The 23,217-nt window shown below is 65.2% G+C and overlaps 1 protein-coding gene across 1 annotated transcript; it reads right to left on the bottom strand.

Annotated features, from left to right (window-relative positions):
- Positions 1-1,123: 1,123 nt before the first annotated feature.
- Positions 1,124-22,072, bottom strand: LOC309584313 (metabotropic glutamate receptor 6-like; the record flags this gene model as incomplete). Its single annotated transcript, XM_082300272.1, has 10 exons — positions 1,124-1,273; positions 5,488-5,879; positions 7,370-7,922; positions 9,906-10,042; positions 11,024-11,221; positions 13,905-14,063; positions 15,748-15,902; positions 17,988-18,123; positions 19,242-19,458; positions 21,578-22,072. The coding sequence occupies 10 exons, from the start codon at positions 22,070-22,072 to the stop codon at positions 1,124-1,126; spliced, it is 2,592 nt and encodes an 863-aa protein (XP_082156398.1).
- Positions 22,073-23,217: the final 1,145 nt, after the last annotated feature.

Below are 23,217 nucleotides of genomic sequence, written 5' to 3'. Positions count from 1 at the left end.
CTGGGGGGGCTGGGGGGCACCTGGGGGGGTTTGGGGCAGCTCTGAAGGGTCTGGGGGGAGTAACTGGGGGGGTAGAGGGCATTTGGGAGGTTCATTGGGGGGATTGGGGGGTTTTTGTAGGAGGCCAGGGGGTCTTTGGGGCAGTCCTGGGGGGCTTTGGGGTAATTAGCAGGGTGGGGAGCACTTGGGGGGTCAGTCAGGGGGGCTGGGGGTTAATTGGGGGGCTCTTTGGGGGACCCCAACGCCCTGGTGACCCCGCTGTGCCCCCAGGTTTGCCCTGGACTGGCAGCCGGAGTTGGGGCTCCTGCGGGTCCTGGGGGGCCCCCGGGGGGCCGAGACCCTCTGGACGCTGGAGCTGGAGCCGGGGTACCCCAAAAATGGGGGGGTGCGTCTGCTGCCCCCCCCCGCGGGGGCCCCCCCCCTCCCCGTGAGTTCTTTGGGGGTGTCCTGGGGGAGCTTGGGGGTCTCTCGGAGGGGGGTGGGGGGGTCTGGGGGGCAATCTGAGGGTCCCTGGAGGTGGGTGGGGGTCCTGGGGGGGCACCTGGGGGTGCCTGGGGGAAGTTTGGGGGGTCCCAGGGACACTGGGAGGTCCTGGGGGTGGTTTTGGGGTCCCTGGGGGGGTCTGAGGGCAGTTGGGGGGGGTCCCAGGGACACTGGGAGGTCCTGGGGGTGGTTTTGGGGTCCCTGGGGGGGCTGTGGGTGTCCAAGGGGGCTCTTGGGGGTCCCAGGGGCACCCCAGGGATGGGTTTGGGGGGGCTCTCGAGGGGGCACATGGGGGGGTCCTGAGAGTGACCCCCTCCCCCCCCAAACCCCCTTTTCCTCCACAGCCACCCCCAGACCCCCCCACTCTGACCCAGTGGCTGGAGCTGCTGGTGGGGGGAGGGGTCCCTGAGGGGTCCCCAGCATCCAAATCCTGCTGAAAACGGGGGATCCCCCCTCCCAAAAAAAAACCCCCTCCCCATAAAAACCCCCAATAAACTCCCTGCACCCCTTTCCCAGCTCTGCCTCACCCCAAAAACAACGGGATTTCGGGGCTTTTGCAGGAGCAGCTTTATTGTGGGGAGGGGGCGCCGGGGCCAGGGGGCTGCGGGGGTTTGGGGGTGCCCCGGGTGGGGGGGGGTCCCTACGGGGGGGGGTCGGCGCGGGGCCGCTTGGGCTGATTGCGCTCGGGGTGCAGCAGGATCACGTAAACCTTGGGCGCGTAGAGGAGCCCCAGCGGCACCGAGGCCGACAGGCTCATGGACACGGTCAGCGTGGCCATCTGCACGTGCACCTGCGGCCCGAAACGGCCCCCAAAATCCCTCTGAGCCCCAAAAACGGCCCCCAAAATCCCTCTGAGCCCCAAAATCCATCTGAGCCCCGAAACAGCCCCCAAAATCCCTCTGAGCCCCGAAACAGCCCCCAAAATCCCTCTGAGCCCCAAAATCCCTCTGAGCCCCAAAATCCCTCTGAGCCCCAAAAACGGCCCCCAAAATCCATCTGAGCCCCAAAAACAGCCCCCAAAATCCCTCTGAGCCTCAAAACGGCCCCCAAAATCCCTCTGAGCCCCGAAACGGCCCCCAAAATCCATCTGAGCCCCAAAATCCATCTGAGCCCTGAAAATGGCACCCCAAAATCCATCTGAGCCCCGAAACGGCCCCCAAAATCCCTCTGAGCCCCAAAATCCCTCTGAGCCCCGAAACGGCACCCCAAAATCCCTCTGAGACCCGAAAACGGCACCCCAAAATCCCTCTGAGCCCCAAAAACGGCACCCCAAAATCCCTCTGAGCCCCAAAATCCCTCTGGGCCCCGAAACGGCCCCCAAAATCCATCTGAGCCCCAAAATCCATCTGAGCCCCAAAACGGCACCCCAAAATCCATCTGAGCCCCAAAATCCCTCTGAGCCCCAAAAACGGCACCCCAAAATCCCTCTGAGCCCCAAAATCCCTCTGAGCCCCGAAACGGCACCCCAAAATCCCTCTGAGCCCCAAAATCCCTCTGAGCCCCAAAACGGCCCCCAAAATCCCTCTGAGCCCCAAAAACGGCACCCCAAAATCCATCTGAGCCCCAAAACGGCACCCCAAAATCCATCTGAGCCCCGAAACGGCCCCCAAAATCCCTCTGAGCCCCGAAACGGCACCCCAAAATCCCTCTGAGCCCCAAAATCCATCTGAGCCCCAAAACGGCACCCCAAAATCCCTCTGAGCCCCGAAACGGCACCCCAAAATCCCTCTGAGCCCCAAAAACGGCACCCCAAAATCCCTCTGAGCCCCAAAATCCCTCTGAGCCCCGAAACGGCCCCCAAAATCCATCTGAGCCCCAAAATCCATCTGAGCCCCAAAACGGCACCCCAAAATCCCTCTGAGCCCCGAAACGGCACCCCAAAATCCATCTGAGCCCCAAAATCCCTCTGAGCCCCAAAAACGGCACCCCAAAATCCCTCTGAGCCCCAAAATCCCTCTGAGCCCCAAAACGGCACCCCAAAATCCCTCTGAGCCCCAAAATCCCTCTGAGCCCCAAAACGGCCCCCAAAATCCATCTGAGCCCCAAAAACGGCACCCCAAAATCCCTCTGAGCCCCGAAATGGCACCCCAAAATCCCTCTGAGCCCCGAAAACGGCACCCCAAAATCCCTCTGAGCCCCAAAATCCCTCTGAGCCCCGAAATCCCTCTGAGCCCCAAAATCCCTCTGAGCCCCAAAAACGGCACCCCAAAATCCATCTGAGCCCCAAAATCCCTCTGAGCCCCAAAAACGGCACCCCAAAATCCCTCTGAGCCCTAAAAACGGCACCCCAAAATCCATCGGAGCCCCAAAAGGGTGCCCCAAAATCCCTCTGAGCTCCAAAATTCCTCTGAGCCCAAAAAGGGCCCCCAGGGGACCTCCAAATCCCCTCACTGACCCCCAAATCTCCTCAGGGACTCCCAGGGACCCCCAAATCCCCTCAGGGACCCCACAAACATCCCCCAAATGCCCTCAGGGGCTCCCCAAACCCCCTCAATGACCCCCCAAATCCCCTCAGTGACTCCCAGGGACCCCCAAATTCCACTCAGTGACCCCACAAACACTCCCCAAGTGCCCCCAGGGGCCCTCCAAATCCCCTCAAGGACCCCCAAATCCCCTCAATGACCCCCCAAACCCCCTCAGTGACCCCCAAACCCCCTCAGTGACCCACAAATCCTCTCAGTGACCGCACAAACATCCCCCAAACCCCCTCAATGGCCCCCCAAATCCCCTCAATGGCCCCCCAAATCCCTTCAGTGACCCCCCAAATGCCCTCAATGACCCCCCAAAGCTCCTCAATTACCCCCAAATCCCCTCAATGACCCCCCAAATCCCCTCAGTGACTCCCAGGGACCCGCCAGCTCCCCTCAGTGACCCCCAAACACTCCCCAAGTGCCCCCAGGGACCCCCCAAACCCCTCAGGGACCCCCAAATCCCCTCAATGAGCCCCCAAACCCCCTCAGTGACCCCACAAATCCCCTCAGAGACCCCACAAACATCCCCCAGATCCCCTCAATGACACCTCAGATCCCCTCAGTGACCCCCAAATCCCCTCAGTGACCCCCAGGGACCCCACAAATCCCCTCAATGACCCCCAAACACTCCCAAGGACCCCCCAAACCCCCTCAATGACCCCACACCCACCCCCCAAACCCCCTCAATGACCCCCAAACCCCTCAATGACCCCCCAACACCTCCCAAGTGCTCCCAGGGACCCCCCAAACCCCTCAATGACCCCCAAACCCCTCAATGACCCCACACCCACCCCCAAACCCCTCAATGACCCCCAAACCCCCTCAATGACCCCACAAACCCCTCAATGACCCCCAAAACCCCTCAATGACCCCCAAACCCCCTCAGTGACCCCCAAACCCCTCAATGACCCCCAAAACCCCTCAATGACCCCCAAACCCCCTCAGTGACCCCCAAACCCCTCAATGACCCCAGAAACCCCCTCAATGACCCCCCCAACACCTCTCAAGTGCTCCCAGGGACCCCCCAAACCCCTCAGTGACCCCCAAACCCCCTCAATGACCCCCCAAACCCTCTCAATGACCCCACACCCACCCCCCAAACCCCCTCAATGACCCCCAAACCCCTCAATGACCCCACAAACCCCTCAATGACCCCACACCCACCCCCAAACCCCCTCAATAACCCCCCAAAACCCCCTCAATGATCCCCCAAACCCCTCAATGACCCCCCCAACACCTCCCAAGTGCTCCCAGGGACCCCCTCAATGACCCCTCAATGACCCCACACCCACCCCCAAACCCCCTCAATGACCCCACAAACCCCCCAAACCCCTCAATGACCCCCAAACCCCTCAATGACCCCACAAACCCCCCAAAACACCCCCCCCCAACACCTCCCAAGTGCTCCCAGGGACCCCCCAAACCCCTCAGTGACCCCCAAACCCTCTCAATGACCCCACACCCACCCCCCAAACCCCCTCAATGACCCCCAACCCCCTCAATAACCCCCCAAAACCCCCTCAATGATCCCCCAAACCCCTCAATGACCCCCCCAACACCTCCCAAGTGCTCCCAGGGAACCCCCAAACCCCTCAATGACCCCCAAACTCCCTCAATGACCCCACACTCACCCCCCAAACCCCCTCAATGACCCCCAAACCCCTCAATGACCACCAAACCCCTCAATGACCCCTCAAACCCCTCAATGACCCCCACAAACCCCTCAATGACCCCCAAACCCTCTCAATGACCCCTCAAACCCCTCAATGACCCCTCAAACCCCTCAATGACCCCCAAACCCCTCAATGACCCCCCCCAACACCTCCCAAGTGCTCCCAGGGACCCCACAAACCCCTCAATGACCCCCAAACCCTCTCAATGACCCCACACCCACCCCCTAAACCCCCTCAATGACCCCCAAACCCCTCAATGACCCCCCCAACACCTCCCAAGTGCTCCCAGGGACCCCCCAAACCCCTCAGTGACCCCCAAACCCCATCAATGACCCCACACCCACCCCCAAACCCCCTCAATGACCCCCAAACCCCTCAATGACCCCCAAACCCCCTCAATGACCCCCCAAACCCTCTCAATGACCCCCAAACCCCTCAATGACCCCACACCCACCCCCAAACCCCCTCAATGACCCCCAAACCCCCTCAATAACCCCCAAACCCTCTCAATGACCCCACACCCACCCCCAAACCCCCTCAATGACCCCACAAACCCCCTCAATGACCCCCACAAACACCTCCCAAGTGCTCCCAGGGACCCCACAAACCCCTCAATGACCCCCAAACTCCCTCAATGACCCCACACCCACCCCCTAAACCCCCTCAATGACCCCCAAACTCCCTCAATGACCCCACACCCACCCCCCAAACCCCCTCAATGACCCCCAAACCCCTCAATAACCCCCAAACCCCTCAATGACCCCCACACCCACCCCCCAAACCCCCTCAACAACCCCCCCAAACACCCCCCCCGCCCCCCCTCAACCACCCCCCACCCCCCAAATTTTCCCCGCGCTCACCCTCTCCGCCGACTGCGCGGCGCCGAAGAAGATGGGGCCGAAGGCGAGCCACACCACGCACGTGGTGTACATGGCGAAGCCGATGGGCTTGGCCTCGTTGAAGGTCTCGGGGACGCCGCGCGCTTTCACGGCGTACACGGTGCAGGTGAGCATCAGCAGCAGCGCGTACGCCAGGCACGCCAGCGTGGCCCCCTCGGCCATGTCGCACCTCAGCACCCCCCGCGCCGCCTCGGGGTCGGGGGTCCTGCCCATCTCGTAGTCGATGAGGGCGTGAGGTGGTCGCACCAGTAGCCAAGTGGCCGCGGCCACCAGCTGCAGGCCGCTGAGCGTGAAGGTGATGACCAGCTGCGAGGTGGGGCTGATGAAACGCGGCGGCGTCACCGAGCGCTTCCCTGGGGAGGGGGGGGGGACACACGGTGGGGTTTGGGGGTGAGGGGTGGTACCCCCGGAACTCGCCTGGATTGAGGGGGTTGGGAGGGGCGAGTCCAGCCCAGGTCCCTGGGGGTATTTGGGGGGTCCCTGGGGGTATTGGGGGCACACGGTGGGGTTTGGGGGTGAGGGGTGGTACCCCCGGAACTCGCCTGGATTGAGGGGGTTGGGAGGGGCGAGTCCAGCCCAGGTCCCTGGGGGTATTTGGGGGGGTTTTTGCCGGTATTTGGGGGGTCTCTGGGGGTATTTGGGGGGTCCCTGGGGCTATTTGGGGGTCCCTGGGGGTGTTTGGGGGGGTTTTTGCCGGTATTTGGGAGGTCCCTGGGGGTATTTGGGAGGTCCCAGGGGGTATTTGGGGGGTTTTTGCCGGTATTTGGGGGGTCCCTGGGGGTATTTAGAGGTCCCTGGGGTATTTGGTTTTTTTTTTTTTTGCTGGTATTTGGGGGTCCCTGGGGGTATTTGGGGGTCCCTGGGGGTATTTGGGGGGTCCCAGGGGGTATTTGGGGGGGTTTTGCCGGTATTTGGGAGGTCCCTGGGGGTATTTGGGGGGTCCCAGGGGGTATTTGGGGGGTTTTTGCTGGTATTTGGGGGTCCCTGGGGGTATTTGGGGGTCCCTGGGGCTATTTGGGGGTCCCTGGGGGTGTTTGGGGGGTTTTTTGCCGGTATTTGGGAGGTCCCTGGGGGTATTTGGGGGGTCCCAGGGGGTATTTGGGGGGTTTTTGCCGGTATTTGGGGGGTCCCTGGGGGTATTTAGAGGTCCCTGGGGTATTTGGGGTTTTTTTTTTTTGCTGGTATTTGGGGGTCCCTGGGGGTATTTGGGGGTCCCTGGGGGTATTTGGGGGTTTTTTGCTGGTATTTGGGGGTCCCTGGGGGTATTTGGGGGATCCCTGGGGGTATTTGGGGGGGGTTTGCCGGTATTTGGGGGGTTTTTGCTGGTATTTGGGGGGTTTTTGCTTTATCGCTGCCCAGGGCTGAGAAGGAGGATTTGGGGAGGAGAGGTTGGGGGTCCCTGAGGGGCTTTGGAGGTCCCTGGGGTCTGCCCCACCTGGGGGGATTCCTCCCTGGAACCCCAGAACTCTTGGAGGCCCCGTAAGTCCCCTGTGCCCTTGGGGACAGCGTGGGGCACTGCCCCTTGTCCGGCAGCTGCTGCCCCTCACCCCAGGCTCCCACCCCCTGTGCCCCCCACCCCCTGTGCCCCCCTCACCCTGTGCCCCCCTCACCCTCACCCTGTGCCCCTCTCACCCTCACCCTGTGCCCCTCTCACCCTCACCCTGCTCAAAGATGCGTCCAATGCAGTCGGTCTTGGTGCCCAACACGGCGTGGGTGAGACCCCAGCCCCTCACCCCTCACCCTGTGTCCCCCCATGCCCCTCACCCCTGTCCTCACGCCCCCGCCGTGCCCCCCAGCCCCTCACCCCAGTCTCCTGCCCCTCCTGTGCCCCCCAGCCCCTCACCCTGCTCGAAGATGCGGTAGATGCGGTTGGTCTTGGTCAGCAGCGCGGCGTAGGTCAGGCTCATGCCCATGCCCAGGAAGAGGCGCCGCAGGGCGCACACGCCCACGCCGGGCTCGGCTACCATGAGGAAGGTGATGGCATAAACCAGCGCGATGCCGGCCAGCAGCACGTAGCTCAACTCGCGGCCCGACGCTTTGACGATGGGCGTCTCGTGGTGCCGCACGAAGGTGGCCAGCACGAAGGCGGTGGCCATGAGCCCCAGCGTGGCCAGCGCCAGCGGCACGGCGGCGCACGGGTCGGCCCAGCGGAGGCGCAGCACGGGCGTGGGGCGGCAGGCGGTGCGGTTGCGCGTGGGGCGCAGGTGAGGGGCGCACGGCAGGCAGGTGAGCAGGTCGGCCCGGTACTGGTAGCCCCCGCAGAGCTCGCAGTGCCAGCAGCACGGCACCCCCTTCACCGGCTTCTTGCGCTCGCCGGGGCCGCACGGGAGGCTGCACACGGACGGCGGCGGCGACGACGAGGAGTTGGGACCCCCGCCCCAGGCCATGGCGTCCTCCTGGGAGGGGGGAACGGGGACGGGGTGCGCTGTGGATGCTCTGGATTGGCGCTGTGAGCGCCCTAAAACTCGGCGTGGGCAACTTAAAACTCGGTGTGGGCAACTCAAAACTCGGCGTGGGCAACTCAACACTCCCCAGGGGCACCTCTGCATGGGCACCTCAAACCTCGGCATGGACACTCCAACCCCCCCCCGGACACCCCAAACCCTTTATGGACACCCCAAACCTCCTCATGGACACCCCAACCCCCCCCCTGGACACCCCAAACCTCCTCATGGACACCCCAAACCTCCTCATGGACACCCCAACCCCCCCCCTGGACACCCCAAACCTCCTCATGGACACCCCAAACCCCCCCCCCGGACACCCCAAACCCTTTATGGACACCCCAAACTCCCCCCCGGACACCCCAAACCCCTCATGGACACCCCAAACCCTTTATGGACACCCCAAACCCCCCCCTGGACACCCCAAACCCCCCCGGACACCCCAAACCCCCCCGGACACCCCAAACCTCCTCATGGACACCCCAAACCCCCCTGGACACCGCAAACCCCCCCATGGACACCCCAAACCCCCCTCTGGACACCCCAAACCCCCCATGGACACCCCAAACCCCCCCCCAGACACCCCAAACCCTTTATGGACACCCCAAACCCCCCCATGGACACCCCAAACCTCCTCATGGACACCCCAAACCCCCCCCTGGACACCCCAAACCCTTTAAGGACACCCCAAACCCCCCCATGGACACCCCAAACCTCCTCATGGACACCCCAAACCTCCTCATGGACACCCCAAACCCCCCCCCGGACATCCCAAACCCCTCATGGACACCCCAACCCCTCCCCTGGACACCCCAAACCCTTTACGGACACCCCAAACCTCCTCATGGACACCCCAAACCCTCCCCTGGACACCCCAAACCTCCTCATGGACACCCCAAATCCCCCCATGGACACCCCAAACCCTTTAAGGACACCCCAAACCTCCCCATGGACACCCCAAACCCTTTATGGACACCCCAAACCTCCTCATGGACACCCCAAACCCTCCCCTGGACACCCCAAACCTCCTCATGGACACCCCAAATCCCCCCATGGACACCCCAAACCCTTTAAGGACACCCCAAACCTCCCCATGGACACCCCAAACCCTTTATGGACACCCCAAACCTCCCCATGGACACCCCAAACCCTTTATGGACACCCCAAACCCCCCCCGGACACCCCAACCTCCCCCTAGACACCCCAACCCCCCCTGGACACCCCAAACCCTTTATGGACACCCCAAACCTCCTCATGGACACCCCAAATCCCCCCATGGACACCCCAAACCCTTTAAGGACACCCCAAACCTCCCCATGGACACCCCAAACCCTTTATGGACACCCCAAACCTCCTCATGGACACCCCAAACCCCCCCCGGACACCCCAACCTCCCCCTAGATACCCCAACCCCCCCTGGACACCCCAAACCCTTTATGGACACCCCAAACCCCCCCATGGACACCCCAAACCCCTCATGGACACCCCAAACCTCCTCATGGACACCCCAACCCCTCCCCTGGACACCCCAAACCCCTCATGGACACCCCAACCCCCCCCCGGACACCCCAAATCCCCCCATGGACACCCCAAACCCTTTATGGACACCCCATGGATCCCCCAACCCCCCCCCCATAGACACCCCCCCAAGGGGGAACAGGAGCTCCCCCACCCAGTGCCCCCAGTTGCCCACTGGGACCCTCCCAGTTGACCACGGGGGTCACAGGAGGCCACAAGGGGCCACCCAAAGGGGGCCCAGGTGTCCAGAGGAGACCCCCACCCCACGGCCATCCCACCCACCCCTCCAGGGCACCCAGGGAAACCCCAACCCAGTGCCCTCAGGTGGGACCCTCCCAGTTGATGATGGGGTCACGGGGGGCACCCACGGGGGGCACCCAGGGGTGCCTGGGGGGGTCTGGGGGGTCCCGGACCCACCTGCAGGTGCAGGCCCTGCACCCACTGGCCCACGGCCCGGTAGGCGCCGCTGCCGTTGCCCCCCTGGAACTGGAAGATGTCGTAGCGCCCGGGGGCGTCCCCGTTCTCGTTGAAGGACACCGGCGTCCCCGCGCTGCCTGCGCACCAGTACGGACCAGTAGAAACCAGTATGGACCGGTAGAAACCAGTACGGACCGGTAGAAACCAGTACAGACCGGTAGAAACCAGTAGGGACCGGTAGAAACCAGTAGGGACTGGTAGAAACCAGTAGGGACTGGTATAGGTCAGTGACCCCCCCCCCCCCCCAGCGTCAATGTGACCCCACTTACAGGGCAAACCAGTGCTCCCAGTATGGCCATCAGTGCCTCCCAGTTCATGCCAGTAAGGCCCCAGTGCCCCACAGTTCCCTCCCAGTATATCCCAGTGCTTCTCAGTATGTGCCAGTATGCTCCCAGTGCTCCCAGCCCCCTCCCAGTACATCCCAGTACGCTCTCCAGTGCCCCCTACCCCCTCCCAGTGCCCCCCAGCATATCCCAGTACATCCCAGTACATTCTCCAGTGCCCCTACCCCCTCCCAGTGCCCCCCAGCATATCCCAGTGTCTCCCAGTACATCCCAGTACACTCTACAGTGCCCCCTGCCCCCTCCCAGTGCCCCCCCAACATATCCCAATGCTTCCCAGTATGCTCCCAGTGCTCCCAGCCCCCTCCCAGTACATCCCAGTATGCTCTCCAGTGCCCCCAGCCCCCTCCCAGTGTCCCCCCAGCATATCCCAGTACATCCCAGTACATTCTCCAGTGCCCCTACCCCCTCCCAGTGCCCCCCAGCATATCCCAGTGTCTCCCAATACATCCCAGTACGCTCTCCAGTGCCCCCTGCCCCCTCCCAGTACCCCCCCAACATATCCCAGTACATCCCAGTACGCTCCCAGTGCCCCCTACCCCCTCCCAGTACCCCCCCAACATATCCCAGTGTCTCCCAGTACATCCCAGTACGCTCTCCAGTGCCCCCAGCCCCCTCCCAGTGCCCCCCCAGCATATCCCAATGCTTCCCAGTATGCTCCCAGTGCCCCCAGCCCCCTCCCAGTGCCCCCCCAGCGCCTCCCAGTGCCCCCAGTACCGTTGAAGGCCACCCTGCGGATGTGGGTGAGCAGGCGGCGCCCGTCGGGGGGGTCCATGTGGGCACAGAGCCCCCCCCCCGGGCAGGCCTCGCCCAGCAGCGAGTGCAGCCCGTGCGCCATGGCCAGCACGGCGTCGATGACGAACTGCACCTTCCCCTCCTGCTCGTAGGGCGAGTCCCGCCCAATGCGCTCCCGGCCTGTGGGGTCAGGGGCAATTCAGATCCCAAACATCACCCCAAAACCAGCATGGGCACCCCAAAACTGCCATGGGCACCCTAAACCAGCATGGGCACCCCAAACCTGCCAAGGGCACCCCAAACCCGCCATGGGCACCCCAAAACTGCCATGGACACCCCAAACCTGCCATGGGCACCCCAAAACTGCCATGGGCACCCCAAAACCAGCATGGGCACCCCAAAACTGCCATGGACACCCCAAAACTGCCATGGGCACCCCAAAACTGCCATGGACACCCCACCTTCCCCTCCTGCTCGTAGGGCGAGTCCCGCCCGATGCGCTCCCGGCCTGCGGGGCAGGGCTGGGTCAGACCCCAAACATCACCCCAAACCTGCCATGGGCACCCCAAACCCGCCATGGGCACCCCAAACCTGCCAGGGGCACCCTAAATCTGCCATGGGCACCCCAAAACCTGCCAGGGACACCCCAAACCCGCCACGGACACCCCACCTTCCCCTCCTGCTCGTAGGGCGAGTCCCGCCCAATGCGCTCCCGGCCTGCGGGGCAGGGCTGGGTCAGACCCCAAACATCACCCCAAAACCAGCATGGGCACCCCAAACCTGCCAAGGGCACCCCAAACCCGCCATGGGCACCCCAAACCTGCCATGGACACCCCAAACCTGCCATGGGCACCCTAAACCTGCCATGGGCACCCCAAAACTGCCATGGACACCCCAAAACTGCCATGGGCACCCCAAACCTGCCATGGACACCCCACCTTCCCCTCCTGCTCGTAGGGCGAGTCCCGCCCGATGCGCTCCCGGCCTGCGGGGCAGGGCTGGGTCAGACCCCAAACATCACCCCAAAACCAGCATGGGCACCCCAAACCCAGCATGGGCACCCCAAAACTGCCATGGACACCCCAAACCTGCCATGGGCACCCCAAAACTGCCATGGACACCCCAAAACCAGCATGGGCACCCTAAACCTGCCATGGGCACCCCAAAACCAGCATGGGCACCCTAAACCTGCCATGGGCACCCCAAAACCAGCATGGGCACCCTAAACCTGCCATGGGCACCCCAAACCCGCCATGGACACCCCAAAACCAGCATGGGCACCCTAAACCTGCCATGGGCACCCCAAAAACAGCATGGGCACCCTAAATCTGCCATGGGCACCCCAAACCTGCCATGGACACCCCAAACCTGCCATGGGCACCCCACCTTCCCCTCCTGCTCGTAGGGCGAGTCCCACCCGATGCGCTCCCGGCCTGCGGGGCAGGGCTGGGTCAGACCCCAAACATCACCCCAAAACCAGCATGGGCACCCCAAAACTGCCATGGGCACCCCAAAACCAGCATGGGCACCCCAAACCTGCCATGGACACCCCACCTTCCCCTCCTGCTCGTAGGGCGAGTCCCGCCCGATGCGCTCCCGGCCTGTGGGGTCAGGGGCAATTCAGATCCCAAACATCACCCCAAAACCAGCATGGGCACCCCAAACCTGCCATGGGCACCCCAAACCTGCCATGGGCACCCCAAAACCAGCATGGGCACCCCAAACCTGCCATGGACACCCCAAACCTGCCATGGGCACCCCAAAACCAGCATGGGCACCCTAAACCTGCCATGGGCACCCCAAAACCAGCATGGGCACCCCAAAACCAGCATGGGCACCCTAAACCTGCCATGGGCACCCCAAAACCAGCATGGGCACCCTAAACCTGCCATGGGCACCCCAAACCCGCCATGGACACCCCAAAACCAGCATGGGCTCCCTAAACCTGCCATGGGCACCCCAAAACCAGCATGGGCACCCTAAATCTGCCATGGGCACCCCAAACCTGCCATGGGCACCCCAAACCCGCCATGGGCACCCCACCTTCCCCTCCTGCTCGTAGGGCGAGTCCCGCCCGATGCGCTCCCGGCCTGTGGGGTCAGGGCTGGGTCAGACCCCAAACATCACCCCAAACCTGCCATGGGCACCCCAAAACTGCCATGGGCACCCCAAAACCAGCATGGGCACCCTAAACCTGCCATGGGCACCCCAAAACTGCCATGGGCACCCCAAACCCGCCATGGGCACCCCAAAACTGCCATGGACACCCCAAACCCGCCATGGGCACCCCAAACCCGCCATGGGCACCCCACCTTCCCCTCCTGCTCGTAGGGCGAGTCCCGCCCGATGCGCTCCCGGCCTGTGGGGTCAGGGGCAATTCAGATCCCAAACATCACCCTAAACCCACCACGGGCACCCCAAACCTGCCAGGGGCATCCCAAACCCACCAGGGACACCCCAGACCTTGGGCTGGGGTACCTGTGGGGTCTCTCTGGGGTCTCTCTGGGGTCCCTGTGGGGTGGGGGTCCCTGTGGGGTCTCTCTGGGGTCCCTGTGGTGTCGCTATGGGGCCGCTGTGGGGTGGGGGTCCCTGTGCGGTCCCTATGGGGCAGGGGTCCCTATGGGGTCCCTGTGGGGTCCCTGTGGGGCGGGGGTACCTGTGGGGTCCCTATGGGGCCGCTGTGGGCCGGGGGTCCCTATGGGGTCCCTATGGGGCAGGGTACCTCTGGGGTCCCTGTGGGGTCTCTCTGGGGTCCCTATGGGGCGGGGTCCCTGTGGGGTCCCTGTGGGGTCCCTATGGGGTCCCTATGGGGCGGGGTCCCTATGGGGCGGGGTCCCTGTGGGGTCCCTATGGGGCGGGGTACCTGTGCACTTGCGCACGGCGCCGCCGGGGCCCCCCGCGGGCTCGCTGTGGGTCGCGCCGTGGGGCAGGCGGCAGTTGAAATCGTCCTCCCAGAACTCGTGGAACCAGAGGTTGCGGCGGTTGTTCTCCAGAGAGCGCGACGTGAAGTACTCGTCAAAGCCTGCGGGGCACGGGGAGCACAGAGGGGCACGGGGAGCACAGAGGGGCACGGGGAGCACAGAGGGGCACGGGGGAGCCCACGGGGGAGCACAGAGGGGCACGGGGAGCACAGAGCGGCACGGGGAGCACAGAGCGGCACGGGGAGCACAGAGCGGCACGGGGGAGCACAGAGGGGCACGGGGAGCACAGAGCGGCACGGGGGAGCCCACGGGGGAGCACAGAGGGGCACGGGGAGCACAGAGCGGCACGGGGAGCACAGAAAGTCACACAGGGTCATGGGGGACCCCATGGGGGCACGGGGAGCCCAGAGGGGCACGGGGAGCCCACAGAGCCATGGGGGAGCCCAGAGGGTCATGGGGGACCCCATGGGGGCACGGGGGAGCCCAGAAGGGCACGGGGGAGCCCAGAAGGGCACGGGGGACCCTACAGGGGCACGGGGAGCCCACAGAGCCATGGGGGAGCCCAGAGGGTCATGGGGGAGCCCAGAGGGGCACGGGGAGCCCAGAGGGTCATGGGGGAGCCCAGAGGGGCACGGGGAGCCCACAGAGCCATGGGGGAGCCCAGAGGGTCATGGGGAACCCCACAGGGGCACGGGGAGCCCAGAGGGGCACGGGGAGCCCACGGGGGCACGGGGGTGCCCAGAGGGTCATGGGGGTGCCCAAAGGGTCATGGAGGAGCCCACGGGGGTGCCCAGAGGGGCACAGGTACCCCACAAAGTCACACAGGGTCATGGGGAACCCCACAGGGGCACGGGGAGCCCAGAGGGGCACGGGGAGCCCCGGGTGCCCCCACAGCACCCCCAACCCCCCCACGTCCCCCCAGTGATCTCCAGTCCCACCCCAGTTTGCCCCAGTCTCTCCCAATCGCCTCCCAGTGCCCCCTAATCACCTCCCAGTCCCTCCCAGTGCCCCCCAGTCCCTCCCAATCACCTCCCAATCCCTCCCAGTGCCCCCCAGTCACTCCCAGTGCCCCCTCATTGCCCCCCAGTCCCCCCCAATCACCTCCCAGTGCCCCCCAATCACCTCCCAGTCCCTCCCAGTGCCCCCCAGTCCTCCCCAGTCACCTCCCGGTGTCCCCCAGTCCCTCCCAGTGCCCCCCAGTCACCTCCCAGTCCCTCCCAATCACCTCCCAGTGCCCCCCAATCACCTCCCAGTCCGTCCCAGTCACCTCCCGGTGCCTCCTAATCACCTCCCAGTGCCCCCCAATCACCTCCCAGTCCCTCCCGGTGCCCCCCAATCACCTCCCAGTGCCTTCCGGTGCCCCCCAGTCCCTCCCAATCACCTCCCAGTACCTCCCAATCACCTCCCAATCCCTCCCAGTGTCCCCCAGTCCCTCCCAGTGCCCCCCAGTCACCTCCCGGTGCCCCCTAATCACCTCCCAGTCCCTCCCGGTGCCCCCCAGTCCCTCCCAATCACCTCCCAGTGCCCCCCAATCACCTCCCAATCACCTCCCAGTGCCTCCCAATCACCTCCCAGTGCTCCCCAATCACCTCCCATTCACCCCCCAGTGCCCCCCAATCACCTCCCAGTGCCCCCCAATCACCTCCCAGTCCCTCCCAGTCACTCTCAGTGCCCCCCAGTCACCTCCCAGTCCCTCCCGGTGCCCCCCAGTCCCTCCCAGTCCCCCCCAATCACCTCCCAGTCACCTCCCAGTGCCTCCCAGTGCCCCCAGTGCCCCGCGCTCACCGGGCACCGAGGCGCGCTTGGGCAGGATGGTGATGGCCCCGTGCGCCGCCTCCTCCAGGCCCTGCACCGGGGCCATCTTGGCGCCCCAGCTGTCCGAGCCCACCCACGAGAAGTGGCCCGAGAGGTTGGCCAGGGTGGCCGCCTCCAGCACCCGCCTGCGGGACACGGCTGCTGGGGAGACTGGGATGGACTGGGAGGGGCTGGGGGGCTGCTGGGATGGCACTGGGGGAGACTGGAGATGGCTGGGGGGCTGCTGGCATGGACTAGGGGCACTGGGGGGTTACTGGGAGGGGCTGGGATGGGTTGGAGGGGCTACTAGGATGGACGAGGGGCTACTGGGATGGGCTCAGAGGCTACTGGGATGGGCTAGGGGCTACTGGGATGGGCTAGAGGCTACTGGGATGGGCTAGGGGCTACTGGGATAGACTAGGGGCTACTGGGATGGACTCAGAGGCTACTGGGATGGACTCAGGGGCACTGGGGGGTTACTGGGAGGGACTGGAATGGGTTGGGGGGGCTACTGGGATGGACTCAGGCTACTGGAAGGGACTGGAATGGACTCAGGGGCTACTGGGATGGACTGGGGGCACCGGGGGGTTACTGCGAGGGACTGGAATGGGTTGGGGGGCATTGGGGCGCACTGGGGTGCACTGGTGTGTACTGGCGTGCACTGGTGTGCACTGGTGTGTACTGGTCTGTACTGGTGTGCAGTGGTGCGCACTGGGGTGCACTGGTCTGTACTGGTGTGTACTGGTGTACAGTGGTGTGCACTAGTGTGCACTGGTGCGCACTGGGGTGCACTGGTGTGTACTGGTGTGCACTGGGATGCACTGGTGTGTACTGGGGCGCACCGGTGTGTACTGGGGCGTACTGGTCTGTACTGGTGTGTACTGGTGCGCACTGGGGTGCACTGGTGCGCACTGGTCTGTACTGGGGTGCACTGGTTTGCACTGGTGTGTACTGGTCTGTACTGGTGTGTATTGGTGCGCACTGGTCTGTACTGGTGTGCACTGGTGTGTACTGGTCTGTACAGGTGCGCACTGGGGTGCACTGGTCTGTACTGGTGAGTACTGGTGCGCACCGGTCTGTACTGGTGTGCACTGGTGTGTACTGGGGCGCACTGGTGCGTACTAGTGTGTACTGGTGCGCACTGGGGTGCACTGGTGTGCACTGGGATGAACTGGTGTGTACTGGGGCGCACTGGTGCGTACCGGTGTGTACTGGTGCGTACCGGTCTGTACTGGTGTGCACCGGTGTGTACTGGTGTGTACTGGTGTGCACTGGGATGCACTGGTGTGTATTGGGGCACACCGGTGTGTACTGGGGCGCACTGGTCTGCACTGGTGTGTACTGGTGTGTACTGGTGTGTACTGGTGTGCACGGGTGCGTACTGGTGCGCACTGGTCTGTACTGGTGTGCACTGGTGTGTACTGATACGCACTGGTTTGTACAGGTGTGCACTGGGGTGCAATGGTCTGTACTGGTGTGTACTGGTGCGCACTGGTGCGTACTGGTGCGTACTGGTGTGTACTGGTGCGCACTGGTGCGTACTGGTCCATACTGGTGCATACCGGTGCGCACCAGTCTGTACTGGTCCGTACTGGTGCGCACTGGCCTGTACTGATCTGTACTGCTGTGCACTGCTGCGCACCGGTCTGTACTGGTCTGTACTGGTGCGTACCGGTGCGCACCGGTCTGTACTGGTGTGCACTGCTGCGCACCGGTCTGTACTGGTGCGCACCGGTCTGTACTGGTGCGCACCGGTTCATACTGGTCCGTACTGGTGCGCACTGGTGTATACCGGTGCACACTGGTGCACACTGGTCCGTACTGGTGCGCACTGGCGTATACCGGTGCACACTGGTGCACACTGGTCCATACTGGTCCGTACTGGTGTGCACTGGTGTATACTGGTCCGTACTGGTGCGCACTGGTGTATACCGGTGCACACTGGTGCACACTGGTCTGTACTGGTGTGCACTGGTGCACACTGGTCCGTACTGGTGTGCACTGGTGTATACTGGTCCGTACTGGTGCGCACTGGTGTATACCGGTGCACACTGGTGCACACTGGTCCGTACCGGTGCGCACTGGTGCACACTGGTCTGTACTGGTGCGCACTGGTGTATACTGGTCCGTACTGGTGCGCACTGGTGTATACCGGTGCGCACTGGTGCACACTGGTCCGTACTGGTGCGCACCGGTCCATACTGGTCCGTACTGGTGCGCACTGCTCTCACCGGATGTCGTCCTCGTTGGCGAAGATCACCACCCCGCGCGCCGTCGACGTCTCCATCAGGCGCCCGATGACCTTGGCGAACTCCCCCGGCTTCGGCTCCCGCGGGATCTTGATGGACTGAGCGATGCACAGGCCCCCTGCACCAGTATGGACCAGTACGGACCAGTATGGACCGGTACGGACCGGTATGGACCAGTATGGACTGGTATGGACTGGTATGGACTGGTACCACCCTTCCCACAGTGGCTCACCAGTGGTCACTGAGGGGGCAGCACCTCCCCCCCCCCCCCCCCCCAGAAATCACCCTCCCAGTACATCCCAGTATGGCCCAATGCCCTTCCCAGTATAACCCAGTGCCTCTCCCAGTATAACCCAGTGCCCTCCCAGTATAACCCAATGCCCCTCCCAGAATAACCCAGTGCCCTCCCAGTGCCCCTCCCAGTATAACCCAGTGCCCTCCCAGTGCCCCTCCCACTATAACCCACTGCCCCTCCCAGTATAACCCAATGCTCCCAGTGCCCCTCCCAGTATAACCCAGTGCTCCCAGTGCCCCTCCCACTATAACCCCGTGCCCCTCCCAGTATAAACCAGTACTCCCAGTGCAACCCAGTGCCTCTCCCAGTATAACCCATTGCTCCTCCCAGTATAACCCCATGCTCCCAGTGCCCCTCCCACTATAACCCAGTGCTTCTCCCAGTGCTCCCAGTGCCCCTCCCAGTATAACCCAGTGCTCCCAGTGCTCCCAGTGCCCCTCCCAGTATAACCCAATGCTCCCAGTGCCCCTCCCACTATAACCCAGTGCTCCCAGTGCCCTTCTCACTATAACCCGGTGCCCCTCCCAGTATAACCCAATACTCCCAGTGCCCCTCCCACTATAACCCAGTGCCCCTCCCAGCATAACCCAATGCTCCCAGTGCCCCTCCCACTATAACCCACTGCCCCTCCCAGTATAACCCAATGCTCCTGGTGCCCCTCCCACTATAACCCAGTGCTCCCAGTGCCCTTCTCACTATAACCCGGTGCCCCTCCCAGTATAACCCAGTGCTCCCAGTGCAACCCAGTGCCTCTCCCAGTATAACCCACTGCCCCTCCCAGTATAACCCAATGCTCCCAGTGCTCCCAGTGCCCCTCCCAGTATAACCCAGTGCTCCCAGTGCCCCTCCCACTATAACCCACTGCCCCTCCCAGTATAACCCAATGCTCCCAGTGCCCCTCCCAGTATAACCCAGTGCTCCCAGTATAACCCAGCACCCACCAGCCTCGCGGGAGCTCTGCACGAAGGCCTCGACGCCGCTCTCGCCGTAGTTGCCCTCCGAGGCCAGCGTGCTGACGTAGCTCCAGCCCAGCGCCCGCACCACGGCCACCATGGCCTGCGCCTGGTACGAGTCCGGCGGCACCACCCGCGAGAAGAACTCGTAACGGCCGGGGTCCGACAGCTCGGGGGCCGTGGAGGCGTAGCTGATCTGGGGGATCTGGGGACATCGGGGACATCAGGGACACGGCAGGGACGGGGGGCATCGGGGGCATGGCAGGGACAGGGGCATCGGGGGGCTCAGGGACGGGGGGCATCAGGGACATTGGGGGGCTCAGGGACACGGCAGGGACACGGCAGGGACAGGGGGCATCAGGGACATCAGGGACGAGGGCATCGGGGACATCGGGGACATTGGTGACAGGGAGGGAGAGGGGGCATCGGGGACATGGCAGGGACACGGCAGGGAGAGGGGGCATCGGGGACATGGCAGGGACAGGGGGCATCGGGGACACGGCAGGGACAGGGGGCATCGGGGACACGGCAGGGACGGGGGGCATCGGGGACATGGCAGGGACAGGGGCATCGGGGGGCTCAGGGACGGGGGGCATCAGGGACATTGGGGGGCTCAGGGACACGGCAGGGACACGGCAGGGACAGGGGGCATCGGGGACACGGCAGGGACAGGGGGCATCGGGGGCATGGCAGGGACAGGGGGCATCGGGGGGCTCGGGGACAGGGGGACATCAGGGACACAGCAGGGACATGGCAGGGACAGGGGGCGATGGGGACACGGCAGGGACGGGGACATTGGGGACATCGGGGGGCTCAGGGACACGGCAGGGACACGGCAGGGACAGGGGGCATCGGGGACATCAGGGACGAGGGCATCGGGGGGCTCAGGGACGAGGGCATCGGGGACATCGGGGACATTGGTGACAGGGGGGCATCGGGGACATCAGGGACATGGCAGGGACACGGCAGGAACAGGGGGCATCGGGGACATCAGGGACACGGCAGGGAGAGGGGGCATCGGGGACATGGCAGGGACAGGGGGCATTGGGGACACGGCAGGGACAGGGGGCATCAGGGGCATCGGGGGGCTCAGGGACAGGGGGGTATCGGGGACATCGGGGACATGGCAGGGACACGGCAGGGACGGGGGGGCATCGGGGGACTTGGGGACATTGGGGGTACAGCAGGGACATGGCAGGGACAGGGGGGCATCGGGGGGCTCGGGGACAGGGGGGCATCGGGGGCATCGGGGACATCAGGGACACAGCAGGGACACGGCAGGGACGGGGGGCATCGGGGGCATCAGGGACATGGCAGGGACGGGGGGCATCGGGGGCATCAGGGACATCAGGGACAGGGCAGGGACGGGGGGCATCGGGGGCATTGGGGACATCGGGGACATTGGGGACACAGCAGGGACAGGGGGGCATCGGGGACATGGCAGGGACAGGGAGCATCGGGGAAATCGGGGACATTGGGGACACGGCAGGGACAGGGCAGGGACAGGGGGGCATCGGGGGCATCAGGGACATGGCAGGGACAGGGCATCAGGGACATTGGGGACATCGGGGACACAGCAGGGACAGGGGGGCATCGGGGAAATCGGGGACATCAGGGACACGGCAGGGGGGCATTGGGGGAGTTTGGGGGGCACAGGGACACGGGGGGACACCCAGGGGTCCGCCAGCTCGGGGGCTCAGCCCCAGGCCTGGGGGGCTGGGGACAAGGGGACACGCGGGGGCCACTGGGGACACGCAGGGGACCCGGTGCTGTGGGACCCCCCCTCGCTGTCCCTGTCCCTGTCCCTAATCCCCCCTAATCCCCCTGGGCCATTTGCTGCCGTCCCAGGGGATTGTGGGTAACACCCGGGGAAGGTTCTGGAAGGGACCCGAGGCGGGGGAGGGGGGAGGACAGAGGGGGACCAGGTGTCCAAGCCCCCCCTGACAGGGAGTGGACACCATGGGGACACTGTGGGGACACTGCTGTCCCATGTCCCCTCAGGGTCCCCCCCATCCAAAGAACCCCCACGTTCCCCCAAAAGTCCCCAATGCCCCCCAACACCCCACTGACCACAAAGAGCTGCTGGACATTGGCCACCAGGATGGACACGGAGCTGGCCAAGTCCCCAAAGCCCCTCCATGTCCTGTCCATGTCCCCAAAGCCCCTCCATGTCCCCAGTGCCCCCTGAGCCCCCCAGCTCACCGCGAAGAGCCGCTGGACATTGGCCACCATGATGGACACAGAGCTGGCCGAGTCCCCAAAGCCCCTCCACGTCCCCCAAGCCCCTCCATGTCCCCAGTATCCCTCCGAGCCCCCCAGCTCACCGCGAAGAGCCGCAGCACGTTGGCCACCATGATGGACACGGAGCTGGCGGACGCCCCGATGACCCCGACCAGGCGCTCGGGCGGGGGCCGGCGCGGGGCCGAGCCGTCGGGGCAGCGTCCCTCTCCGCCCTCGGGGGGCAGGAGGCTGCGCACGAAGCTCAGCGCCTGCTCCAGCGCGTAGGTGTCCCTGGAGCAGGTGTCCAGGATGCGGGCACCCAGCGTCAGGTTGGGCAGCACGCGGGGGTCGCCGTTAACGCGGTCCAGCGCGTACAGCATGGCCTCCAGCCGGTGGATGCCCTTCTCCTTCTTGACCGGCCCGCAGGGCACCCCGGCGGGGCCGCGGGCGTGCACCGGGAACAGCCCCCCCAGCGTCAGGTCGCCCTCCAGGCGGATGGCGTGGGGCTGCGTGGGGGCCGGGGGGCAGCGGCCTGGGGGGCACAGGGCCAGCAGCAGGGCCAGCAGCGGGGCCAGCAGCGGGGCCAGCAGCGGGGGCATGGTGGGCTGGGGACAAAGAGAGGGGGCTTAGGGGGTGCCGGGGGGCAGAGGTGGTACCCCGTGGGGCGGGGTGGGGGGACACGGGGACCCCCGGTGGGGTCACCAGGGTGGGCAGTGGAGGTGGTACCCCGTGGGATGGGGGCTGGGGGGGCACGGGGACCCCCGGTGGGGTCACCAGGGTGGGCAGTGGGGGTGGTACCCCGTGGGATGGGGGCTGGGGGGGCACGGGGACCCCCGGTGGGGTCACCAGGGTGGGCAGTGGGGGTGGTACCCCGTGGGATGGGGGCTGGGGGGGCACGGGGACCCCCGGTGGGGTCACCAGGGTGGGCAGTGGGGGTGGTACCCCGTGGGGCAGCGGTGGCTCCCCGTGGGGCGGGTGGTCCCCCAGGGAGCGGGGGGGTCACGGGGACACTCAGGGGACAGCGGGGGGGTTACGGGTGACACTGGGAGGGCACCCAGGGGGTGAGGGGTGGGGGGCGTCACCCCCTGGGGTGGGGGGACGCCCTATGGGGGGGAGATCTCTGTGGGGTGGGGAGGGGGTAACGACACCCACTGGGGTGGGGGGGGACACCCCGTGGGGCAGGGCCACCCCCAGGGTGGGGGGCAGCTCCCCATGGGGTGGGGGGGGTCGGTGCCCACCTCGGAGGGAGGTTTGGGGGTCCCCAGCACCCCCCAAATCCCGCTCACCTGGGCTGTGGGTGCTCCGCTCCCTGCGCAGCCGCTGGGGACTGCGGGGTGGGGGCCGCCCCTGTCCTGGCCCCCCCCAAATCCCCCCCAAATCCCCCCCCGGGGTCCCTCCAGATGCTGATGGGGAAGGGAGGGCCCCCCCCCCAGCCCGGCTTGGCCAAACTCCCACAATCCCCCGGCCCCCCCCCAATTAAACCAGATGTTAATTATTCCGGGGGGGGGGGGGGGGGGAGGGGATTAGGGGTGTGCCCCCCCCCAACACATCCCCTGGGGGTCCCACGGTGGGGCTGAGCCCCTCGGGGGGCTCGGGGGGGCCGGGAGGGCCCTAATCCCCCCCAGCTGCCGGATTAGGGGGGGTGGGGGATAATCCACTGCTCAGCCGCAGCCGGGACCCCCCCAGCACCAGAGGAGGGGGGGACACGGGACGGACGGGGGGGGGGACACGGGGGGACTGAGGG

The sequence above is a fragment of the Coloeus monedula genome (genome assembly GCF_965178545.1).
Source record: "Coloeus monedula genome assembly, chromosome: 39".
Lineage (NCBI taxonomy): Eukaryota > Metazoa > Chordata > Aves > Passeriformes > Corvidae > Coloeus > Coloeus monedula.
This window is presented reverse-complemented; position numbering and strand designations above follow the sequence as displayed.